This window comes from Procambarus clarkii, chromosome 91 (genome assembly GCF_040958095.1).
Source record: "Procambarus clarkii isolate CNS0578487 chromosome 91, FALCON_Pclarkii_2.0, whole genome shotgun sequence".
NCBI classification, from domain to species: Eukaryota; Metazoa; Arthropoda; class Malacostraca; order Decapoda; family Cambaridae; genus Procambarus; species Procambarus clarkii.
Window position 1 is genome coordinate 3,418,805 of NC_091240.1, and position 12,210 is coordinate 3,431,014.

The following is a 12,210-nucleotide window of genomic DNA, read 5'->3' on the forward strand; positions in this document are numbered from 1 at the left end:
TAGCAAGTTTTCATGCTCGTAAACTGTTTAATAAATGTAACCAAAGCCGTCAAAGATTCTGGAAAGATGTACACCTTCGTATGTACTTGCGTAACTGCTTCGTGAATTTGGCCACAGGTGTCTGCGAATGTTACTGAAGAATTTGTCCAAATTTACTGAAGATTTGACTAAACTTTTTGCCTTGGCAATATATATTTTATCAGATACGAAACATAATAACCAGATTTTATAAATTTGACTAAATTTTGGTTAATTTTTTTTTAAACTTTTATGGGATTTACCCACGTACTACAAATACAAATGATCGCCAACGGAACCTAAACACCTAACCTAACCTAACCTATGCCTATGTATGCACAATATGCTAATATATTATAATATTAATTTATATTTGAGAAAATTCCCGTTTTGAATGAACAGCATGGAAGAAATTTATGAATGCGTCTGTGGGGTCGACCGCTGGATGCAATGGACTTGACTCGAGGACGGGTTGGGGGATTGGCGGGTGCATTGAATCACTTTTGGGTCTTTGTTTAGAGGACGGACTGCTTGGAGGGCACAGTGCGACTCTTTGAAACCTCTTCGTCCGGACTTCGACTCTTTGAAAACTCCTCGTCCGGCCTTCGACTCTTTGAAACCTCTTCGTCCGGCCTTCGACTCTTTGAAACCTCTTCGTCCGAAGGAGGTCTTGGACTCTGTACCAACTCGACACAAACTTCTCCCAACAGCCTCCTCCTGCCAACCAATCAAAACTTGCCCTCTCCATTTGGTCAGTTTGTGACTTGTATATAATATCCGCGTGCAGCGAAACCTCAACTTTCTGTATATTTAGTGGTTTGTGAGGCTTGAGCATGAACACTCTCAAGAGAGAGAGAGAGAGAGAGAGAGAGAGAGAGAGAGAGAGAGAGAGAGGGAGAGAGAGATAGAGAGAGAGAGAGAGAGAGAGAGAGAGAGAGAGAGAGAGAGAGAGAGAGAGAGAGAGAGAGAGAGAGAGAGGGAGAGAGAGAGAGAGGGAGAGAGAGATAGAGAGAGAGAGAGAGAGAGAGAGAGAGAGAGAGAGAGAGAGAGAGAGAGAGAGAGAGAGAGAGGGAGAGAGAGAGAGAGAGAGAGAGAGAGGGAGAGAGAGAGAGAGAGAGAGAGAGAGAGAGAGAGAGAGAGAGAGAGAGAGAGAGGGAGAGAGAGAGAGAGAGAGAGAGAGGGAGAGAGAGAGAGAGAGAGAGAGAGAGAGAGAGAGAGAGAGAGAGAGAGAGAGAGAGAGAGAGAGAGAGAGAGAGAGAGAGAGAGAGAGAGAGAGAGAAGAAAACTAACTCGCTGAGACATACACAAACACCTTTCCGCCATAAGTATATGTTTGGCCCTATTTGATTTACTTTAAGATATGAGTTGTTATGAAAAGTGGTTATTCTGTTTCGTATCTCATAAAATCTATATCTCTGAGGCAAAACGAAATGAGGCTCAACAGGACGTCACGTGATGTGTTTAAGCCAATGGGATCAGACGACATTAATGGCCAGCTGTGATTGGTCGATTGGAATATCAGTTAAATCAACACAAGCTCGATGAAATGACAGAGAAGTCCGTGTATTCTACTGGCTATAGAGAATATTATGTTTATCCTTGTCTTATGTACCTTAGAAATATGTTTTTAATTTTCTACAGGCCATAATTCAAGTCACTGGTTCATTTTCCGCTTTAATATAGTTTTTGGGGGCTTTATCAAATTTGCTGGAGAAGTAATACAAGGAGTGTATTAATCACACCGCATTTGAAAAAGCATTGGTACCGATACACAGATCAGAGGCGTCACTGTGTGCACTAAATGGTCGATCAAACTGAGGTTTTGACTGACACAAGAGAACACCTTGGAAAAAAGGGAGCACAGGCACTCAGCTGGCACTCTCTATTGTCTTTACTTAACTGTCGGAACGTGCGCTCCTACTTGGTGAAGAGTTATCAAGGTTCTGGAGCTATTCGCAAGATATCGAGTTCTTCAAGAAGGTTATTTATCCACATTGAGACGATTTATCGCGTTCTCTGACTTGAGACGACGCAAGGGTCCTCCGCTTGTTTAAATCAAGTCGTTGGGACAAGAAGGTGCTTCTTGGCAAATCTAGACAAATGACGTTGGGTGAAGCAATGAATCACCTGTGAGTCAACGCTGAATCAATGTTGATTCAACATTACTGGAGCATGTCCTGGCCTTCAGGACACGTAGATATATGGCCTCGTTGCTGTGACTTGAGACTTAGCACCACAACTAAATGGTGTCATCTAAGGATAAACACTGAGACTTTTCTCCTGATATATTTGAGGTCAAGGTAACAAGAGACTCGTCGGATCTTTAAGAACAATGTTGGAGGCTCACCCCATGTTGGCGATGAGTCACAATAACGTTGCTGAAGTATGTTGACCAGACCACACACTACAAGGTGAAGGGACGACGACGTTTCGGTCCGTCCTGGACCATTCTCAAGTCGATTGTCATGCTCAAGTCAAGACAATCGACTTGAGAATGGTCCAGGACGGACCGAAACGTCGTCGTCCCTTCACCTTCTAGTGTGTGGTGAAGGTGTCAAACCTCAAGACAGATGTCATTGGTTTGTCAGATGTCACTTGCATCTAGGCCATGATAGTATCCGGCCTCGGGTGACATCTCTCTCATCTCATGAACTGAGTAAAATTGCAATTTGTAAACAAACCCATTTGTTGAAGCTTGATTGACTGATTGATTTGATATTATGAATAAGTTCTACATTTCTATAATTACTACACATAACACATAGACAAAGATCAAAGAACTTAACTTGGAGTGAGTTCCCAAGATACACCCCGCCACTCAGACCATCAGTCACTCAAGACCAGCTCAGACCATCAGTCACTCAAGACCAACTCTGATCAGTCACCAAAGTTGAATACCGGATATTTGTTTAGCTGATTTACCCTATTGTTTACAGACATTATTGATAGCATAATTCCTATATATAGTACAAGTTTGTTATTGAAGTACCCCATTGTGTACAATGTATGGTGACTGCGTGATGTGTAATGTGATTAGCGAGAGATCGAGTAGGTTTCGTTTTCTCCATTTGTGTAATTTGTGTCATGATTAAGTCACTCAATACTTAAAATACATTTTGATACTAATTTGTGGTCAGATTAGTTTAGTTTAGGAGTTTAAGAGGCATACATCAGTCTCAGGAGACTATGGAGTTGCGCTCTGGTGGTCGGTTAGTATATATGTGTATTAATATGTATTTATTGTTGATGTGTATATGTGTATCAATGGTATATTTTGCTTGTAGGTACGGGAGTGTTGGTCGGTGTGGGGAGGCGATGGCACCCTCCCTGAGACTGTGGCCCTGGCACCCATCTCACAGTGCCAAAACGCCACGTGTGTCCTCGTATGTATAATTAGTATCATCAGTAACCACTTCGTACGATGGGCAGTGTCAGAGGCAGAGCCTGACCCGCGCATTGTGAGGAGCAGTGTTGCCACATTGATCAGGATCCTGAGTTTATTTGTGTTTCTCACAGACCTAAGACGAGAGGATCATGCAACACTGTATTTTCCCTCTCTGGTGTACTCACCTAATTGTGCTTGCGGGGGTTGAGCTCTGGCCCTTTGGTCCCGCCTCTCAACCGTCAATCAACAGGTGGTGTACAGGTTCCTGAGCCTATTGGGCTCTATCATATCTCTACTTCAAACTGTGTATGGCGTCAGCCTCCAGCCTGGTGTGTGTGTGTGTGTGTGTGTGTGTGTGTGTGTGTGTGTGTGTGTGTGTGTGTGTGTGTGTGTGTGTGTGTGTGTGTGTGTGTGTGTGTGTGTGTGCTTGCCTAGTTGTACTCACCTAGCTGTGCTTGTGGGGGTTGTGCTTCGGCTCTTTGGCCCCGCCTCTCAACTGCCAGTCTGCTGGTGTTCAGGTTCCTGAGCTAATTTCGCTCTATCATATCTACATATGAAGCTGTGTACCGAGTCAGCCTCCACTACATCACTTACTAATGCATTCCATTTATTAACTACTCTTAACGAATAAAGTTCTTTCTGTCTCTGTGGTGTATTTGGGCACTCAGCTTGCGCCATTGTCCTCTTGTGCGAGTACCATCCGTGTTAAATAATCCATCCTTATCTACCCTGTCAATACCCTTGAGAATTTTGTATGTGGTGATCATATCTCCCCGAATTCTTCTGTCTTCCAGCAACGTGAGGTGAAATTCACACAGCCTTTCCTCGTTACTCATGCCTCTTAGTTCTGGGACTAGCCTAGTGGCATACCTCTGACCTTTCTCCAGCTTCTTATGCTTGGAAAGGTACGGGCTCCATGCTGGAGCCGCATACTCCAGGATTGGTCTTACATATGTGGTATACAAGGTTCTGAAAGATTCATTACACACGTTTCTAAAGGCAATTCTGATGTTAGCCAGCCTTGCTTACGCCGCTGATGATATTATTTTGATGTGGGCTTCAGGAGACAGGTTCGGCGTGATATCAATTCCTAGATCTTTCTCTCTGTCCGTTTCGTGGAGGACGTCGTCTCCCATTCGGCATCCTCTGTCTGGCCTCCTGTTCCCTCCGCCTACTTTCATTACATTACATTTACTTGTGGTGAACTTTAGTATCCATTTGTTAGATCATTCCTTCAATTTGTCTAGGTCATCTTGCTATCTTACTCGGTTTTAATCCTCCTCATAATTTGTGCATCATAAGCAGACACTGAGAGGAACGAGGCTATTCTCTCTGAGAGATCGTTTAGATATATCAGAGACAGCATTGGTCCCTGTAGGGCTCTCCTGGTGACGTCTCGCCCCTCTGAGACTTCACCCCCTCACAGAGACTCGCTGTCTTATGCACTAGCCTCCTATGGGGCTCTGTGTCGAAGGCTTTCTGGCTTTCTCTGTACTCACCTATTTGTGCTTGCGGGGATTCAGCTCTGACTCTTTGGTTTCGCCTCTCAACTGTCAATCAACTGGTGTACAGATTCCTGAGCCTACTGGGCTCTATTATATCTACATTTAAAACTGTGTATGGAGTCAGCCTCCACCACATCACTGCCTAATGCATTCCATCCGTTAACTACTCTGACACTGAAAAAGTTCCTTCTAACGTCTCTGTGGCCCATGTGGGTACTCAGTTTCCACCTGTGTTCCCTTGTTCGCGTCCCACCCGTGTTGAATAGTTTATCCTTGTTTACCCGGTCGATTCCTCTGAGGATTTTGTAGGTTGTGATCATGTCTCTTGTGTGTGTGTGTGTGTGTGTGTGTGTGTGTGTGTGTGTTGTGTCACGCAGATTATACCAACGATCTAGAGATGATATTTTAATCCTATACATGGCTTTACAGAGCAGTATCCTCCCCCCTCCCTACAATGACCAACCTCCATCCCTCTTCCCCCTCTCCCATTTTCCCCCGCCCCTCCCCCAACCCCCTCCCACCCCTCCCTCATCTCAGCCTCCACCACTGAGAAGGAAGTCTCCCTCCCCCCTACCTTCCCTCACCTCCTCCCCCTCACCTGGTTCACTTCCCACGGCAGGTGCAGAGGGAGATCAGAGAGAACCTGAGCACTGAGAACCTCCCCAGACAGGAGTGGGACACGTGGGACCCCATGTTGATAGCTGAGGGCCTCTTCGCTGCTGCTAACATCTTCAGGTGGGTGAGAAGGGTGGTATTGGTACCTCCGGCCATCACTCACCATCGTTACTCACCATCACCGTCATCACCATCACGATTCACCATCACTCACTTCTGAAAGATGATATATATATATAGGGGGGGTAGAAATAGCCTAAGCTACTCTATCCCTTTGAGATATATTTCTTTCTTGTCTCAATAAACATACTTGAACTTGATATATATATATATATATATATATATATATATATATATATATATATATATATATATATATATGAAATACAGTTCCGGCCTGATCGTCATAGCAATACTATTGGATCAGCTGTAGAATAATGACTCTGGCTGTAATTTTAGTATTTATAATGACAGTAGTAGCATTAGAATAGCAGTAATACTCTAAACTACACTATTATCCACTTGCACTAACACCAGCCCCCAGCCACTCAAACATTCACTCTCACACAACCTGACCTATACACGTATACACACACTACAACATTCTCTCACCTACACCCCCCCCACACACCCCCCCAAACACCCCAATTCACTCCTGGACCCACTCTTAAGAGTCTCTCTCTACTCCTCCGCAGCTCTCTGAAGCTGGTGTACATCTTCAGCGTGAACCCTTACCTGGGGCCCCTGCAGGTCTCACTCTCCAGGATGGTGGTCGACATTCTCAAGTTCATCTTCCTCTACCTGCTCACCCTCTTCGCCTTCTCCTGCGGTCAGTAATGTCTTTTGTTGGTCTTTTTACGACGGCTCCTCGAAGATGTATCTGAGATTAGTTATATATATATTATATATATATATATATATATATATATATATATATATATATATATATATATATATATATATATATATATATATATGTATATGTATATGTATTTGTAAACTAAGGAGTATTTTTATTTTTGTTTGACATTAGTTGTATCTATGTATTATAGGTGTTTATAATATGATATTATTGATAATTTTTTATGATAATTATTATTATTATTGTTATTATTATTATTATTATTATTATTATTATTATTATTATTATTATTATTATTATTATTATTATTATTCATGTTCACTATATAATTCACTTCATTTTCAATATATTTTTCTCTTTTTCTCTTTTTTTCTCTTTTTCTGTTTTTCCTCTTTTATTTTATCATCTTAGAGCTATGTTTCTGCTGAGAAGTTTACTTCACTTGTTACATAATTTTGACCTTAGTATCTGTTTTGTCTTGGTGTTCTTCCTCTCCCAGCTCCTCCTTCCCAGCTCCTCCCTCCCAGCTCCTCCCTCCTAGCTCCTCCTTCCCAGCAGCGCCCAGCAAGTTTTAAGGGAAATTTTACACCCCTGATTCTATTACGTAAGATGTCATCATGTTTTTCTTCTTTTTGAGTCGCCTCTCTCTCTCTCTCTCTCTCTCTCTCTCTCTCTCTCTCTCTCTCTCTCTCTCTCTCTCTCTCTCTCTCTCTCTCTGACTCCCTTTCCATTCCCTCCAATCACTTCTCTTCCAGTTTGTGATACTCTTTCCACCTACCATCACTCACTCTCACATCCGTGGTTCTCCAACAGGTATGAACCAGTTGCTGTGGTTCTACGCTGATTTGGAGAAGCAGACCTGCGACGAACTGGGCCTGAACCCGGAGGGAGAAGATGAGACAGGACCCAAAATCGACTCTTGTATTGTCTGGAGGAGATTTTCAAAGTTAGTGTGTGTGTGTGTGTGTGTGTGTGTGTGTGTGTGTGTGTGTGTGTGTGTGTGTGTGTGTGTGTGTGTGTGTGTGTGTACTACCTTAGTTCACATGTGTGTGTGTGTGTGTGTATTGATTTTGATTGATATAAATTGATTTTTGATTGATATATAGTTAGTGGAGCATAAATAAATAAATTAATAGCAGGATAATTCTTAATATACGTACTACTAGTAGAAGTATTAGTGTTGGTGGTGGTGGTAATAGTAGTCGTAGTAGTAGTCGTAGTGGTGGTAGTGGTGGTAGTGGTGGTAGTGGTGGTAGTGGTGGTAGTGGTGGTAGTAGTGGTAGTGGTGGTAGTGGTGGTAGTAGTGGTAGTGGTGGTAGTGGTGGTAGTGGTGGTAGTAGTGGTAGTGGTGGTAGTAGTGGTAGTGGTGGTAGTGGTGGTAGTAGTGGTAGTGGTGGTAGTGGTGGTAGTGGTGGTAGTAGTGGTAGTGGTGGTAGTGGTGGTAGTGGTGGTAGTAGTGGTAGTGGTGGTAGTGGTGGTAGTAGTGGTAGTGGTGGTAGTAGTGGTAGTGGTGGTAGTAGTGGTAGTGGTGGTAGAGGTGGTAGTGGTGGTAGTAGTGGTAGTGGTGGTAGTGGTGGTAGTGGTGGTAGTAGTGGTAGTGGTGGTAGTGGTGGTAGTAGTGGTAGTGGTGGTAGTAGTGGTAGTGGTGGTAGTAGTGGTAGTGGTGGTAGAGGTGGTAGTGGTGGTAGTGGTGGTAGTGGTGGTAGTAGTGGTAGTGGTGGTAGTGGTGGTAGTGGTGGTAGTGGTGGTAGTAGTGGTAGTGGTGGTAGTGGTGGTAGTAGTGGTAGTGGTGGTAGTGGTGGTAGTGGTGGTAGTAGTGGTAGTGGTGGTAGAGGTGGTAGTGGTGGTAGTGGTGGTAGTGGTGGTAGTAGTGGTAGTGGTGGTAGTGGTGGTAGTGGTGGTAGTGGTGGTAGTAGTGGTAGTGGTGGTAGTGGTGGTAGTAGTGGTAGTGGTGGTAGTGGTGGTAGTAGTGGTAGTGGTGGTAGTGGTGGTAGTGGTGGTAGTGGTGGTAGTGGTGGTAGTAGTGGTAGTGGTGGTAGTGGTGGTAGTGGTGGTAGTAGTGGTAGTGGTGGTAGTGGTGGTAGTAGTGGTAGTGGTGGTAGTGGTGGTAGTATAAGTAATTGTGAACAGCATGATCACAATCAATTTCAATAACCTCAGCAACGGCTCTAGGAACAACAATTTTAGTTAACATAACAACAACGTTATCATAGTACATAGAGTAGATGTTGTTGTATTATTAGTAAAAAGAACAGTAGAATGCTTAGTTGGTGTAGTAACAGTAGAATAACAGTAGCAACAACAGTAGTAACAGTAGCAACAACAGTTGGTCCAGTAGTAGTCGTTGGGGCAACAGTATCTCTGCCGTTAATTGTAGCATCGGTTATAATTATAATAACAGTAGTTGTAGTAACAGTATTTGTACCAGTAGTTGTAGTAACAATATTTGTAACAGTAGTTGTATAAACAGTAGTTGTAGAAACCGTAGTTGTAGTAACAGTAGTTGTAGTAACATTAATTGCATTAACAGTAGTTGTAGTAACATTAATTGTATTAACAGTAGTTCTAGTAACAGTAGTTGTAGTAACAGGAGCAAAATCAACAGTGACAATAACAGTATCTATAGCAACAGTATCAGCAACAGTAATTAAAGATCACCAATATTATTGCATTCATTTATATTACCGGTGAAATGACTCGCACTGATGTATCTACCTTTACAAGTAGTTGCCGTGGAATTAACAGCTGGTTATCACCATGCTAGCAGTGCTAGTGGCAACAGTGACGACAGTGGTTAACTAGCAGCATGTATCGGACCCGTAGCACTAGCACTGTTACGTACAGATCAAATAGTGTACGAGGCCCGAGTAAGTGAAATGTGGCGCGCGTATGACGTAGAGTTTATTTCGACAAATATATGTTCGTTCCTTTTATTTGATGAAATGTGGTTTTCAAGCATTAGGGTGTCCTGAGATTGTGTGATTCCAGGTTAGCCTAACCTAACCTAACTTAACGCCTGATCTTGTGTAATATTCACACTCATTCAGCTTTCATCCACAGCCTCTTCGAGACGACCCAAACGCTCTTCTGGGCGGCGTTCGGCTTGATTGACCTGACCAACTTTGAGCTGACGGGAATCAAGCCATTCACCCGGTTCTGGGGCATGCTGATGTTCGGCACGTACTCCGTCATCAATGTCATCGTTCTCCTTAACCTCTTAATTGCTATGATGAATCACTCTTACCAGCTGGTGTCCGTAAGTTCTGTAAGTGTTTGACAGCCATGACAGTAAGTGCCCCTAGCAGGGGGGCGCCACAGGGGCGGACACCAGACCATATTAGACTCAGCCCGCAGTCATAGTCTCATGCCACTTCGATCTCTCTCTCTCTCTCTCTCTAGGGGAGGAAGACATGACAGAAACCAAATGATCTCGCTTTCATCTCCTCAGTTCATTTCTCTCCTAGTCCTTCTGACGCTCCATTTTCTCCCTCTCAGTTATTACTGTTGCTGAAACGTATTAACATGACTGCTATTGTTACTATTTCTAGTGTAATTTACGTTAATAAGAGAGTTATGACTTCTATTTATATGTACCGCCTGGTATTCATACTTCTAATGGTAATAATAACACTATTTCACTACTATTACTTGTACTATTACTACTTCAATAACTACCACAATTATTAATGCTGTGACTAATGGTACTATTATTACTAATAATGCTACTACTGATAATGCTAATACTACAGTACTATTAATATTACTACTACCACTACTACTACAACAACAACAACCACTACCACCACTACTGCTACAACTAATATTGCAACTTCTACATTACATTTCAATTTTTACACGCAAGATATTCATTACCCAATTCAAGACTCTAGCCATTTTTGAAACCGAGATCTCTAACCAATGTTGAAAAAAAAGCATCAATATAAAGTACATTTGGAAGGTGTCTTAGATATGGAGACAAGATCTCTTGACAGAACTTTTCATACTAAATGTTTCCCTTCATAGGTTTTTTTATGTTTAATAATTAAAGGGTTATTTTTTATTGATTCAGTTTTATAATTACTCTATATTTATGTTGACCAGACCACACACACACTAGAAGGTGAAGGGACGACGACGACGTTTCGGTCCGTCCTGGACCATTCTCAAGTCGATTGTGAGACTTGAGAATGGTCCAGGACGGACCGAAACGTCGTCGTCCCTTCACCTTCTAGTGTGTGGTCTGGTCAACATTCTTCAGCCACGTTATTGGGACTCATCGCCTGCACTCTATATTTAGTGTAGGATTGATATTAACTACTATTTCTATAACTATAACTACTACTACTACTATTATTACTACTATCGTCATACCTTCTGCCATTGCTACTGTTCAGTGCATTGTTTTAGTTCCTTTTTGAGACACAGTTGCCTATTGTTTACTTTCTGGAGAGGATGGTGTTGCGGGATAGGAACGAGTGTCCCGTCCCGTGAGGCCCCTCCTCCCCCCCCCCCCCTCACCGGCGCGCCTCTCGCCAGATGTGAACCAGTTGACACCTTGTGTGGTCAGTAATGGGCATACCCACTGCGGAAAATTATCAACATCTAATGGGTCGAGTTGCTCCGCTTAGTGAACGCTATGACTCATTTATACGATGGCGCTTTACAGTACTGTGATGGATGGTTTCGAGCATAGTGAGTGTGGGTGTAAAATTCTTCCATTTTGTGTACGACACAACTTAACAGCTTGTTTGTAAAGTGATTTAGTCAACTGTATTAATTTATTGCAGTTTGTGTGTTAGTGTTAGTGTGTGTGCGTGTGTGCGTGCGTGTGTGTAAATAAGTATTAAGTAAAAGCAAAAAAATGTTAGGTGGGTGTGTTGAAAACTGTTACTACAGAATTTGTAGTAATATTTTCACTGTGTCTGAGAGGAAATAATTTAGTTTAGCGTGCAACGTAATCCAGCCACTTAAACTAACCCACACCAGATATTGGTCAACAAATTATATCTTAACATCGAATGATTAGCCTTTCTTCCCCCACTGGTACGAAAAGACACAAGTCTATTTTGTACCAGCAACTTGCTAAACGTTTGACCGTCTCCACAGACATTTCCAGAGAGTTGATATGATGTGAGTGTTCGGTTGATAGCCTTAATCAAACCCGCAGGGTGAGTACTTTTCTGATATTGACGGAATCTGCGTTAGTATTGATGTCCTGTGAGAGGGAATTTGAGCTGCGCTTTGAGCAGGCGCAGCCCTTCTTTTGTCCGACCCTTTCAGCTATACCCCCGTTCTTAAATATGATCAAATGTCTTCGTCACTTGGGACATTCTCGGAGTCATAATTCAGCAAATGCTTGATAATAACTGCAAGTCAAACTTAGAGTATCAAACTTGGAGGTTTCCTCATATGTTTGAGCCCTTTTTTAAGACTTCCTCGTCCTCAGTCTTTCGTTCATTCCTGAGCTGTTCACCGTTATTCCCCCCTTTACCCACTCTCCTACCCTTCCTCTTTTTTTCCCTGTTTACTTCGCCTCGCTGTGGTTGGCTCTGTGGCATGTTCTGTGGCTCCCCCTGGCACCTGTGATCCCTCGCACCTCCGCAGCCATAGAAACACCTCACTAGCACCAGTCAGCTCCTTCTCTCATGTGTGTGTTGATGCTTGCAACATCATACCTTCTCCTGTGTGTGTGTGTGTGTGTGTGGACATGCTTGCAATATCACACATTTTCCTATATATGTGAATTCTTGCAACAGTACTCATTTCCCCCTTTTATTTCGATACTTGTAACATCACACCTACTTCCTTCTTTGTAAATGCTTAGT

At 42.9% G+C, this 12,210-nt stretch overlaps 1 protein-coding gene across 7 annotated transcripts in view; it reads left to right on the forward strand.

The window, feature by feature from the left end:
* The window catches only part of LOC123773929 (transient receptor potential-gamma protein-like), a 197,151-nt gene that overhangs the window by 155,059 nt on the left and 29,882 nt on the right, over nt 1-12,210 (forward strand). For 4 of the 7 annotated variants that reach the window (XM_069318652.1, XM_069318654.1, XM_069318656.1 and 1 more), the window contains exons 11-14: nt 5,528-5,643; nt 6,219-6,352; nt 7,199-7,331; nt 9,446-9,650. In XM_069318652.1, coding sequence (XP_069174753.1) covers nt 5,528-5,643; nt 6,219-6,352; nt 7,199-7,331; nt 9,446-9,650 — 588 coding nt within the window. The remainder of the gene's footprint in view (nt 1-5,527; nt 5,644-6,218; nt 6,353-7,198; nt 7,332-9,445; nt 9,651-12,210) is intronic. The other 3 variants (XM_069318653.1, XM_069318655.1, XM_069318657.1) reach the window with 1 other exon arrangement.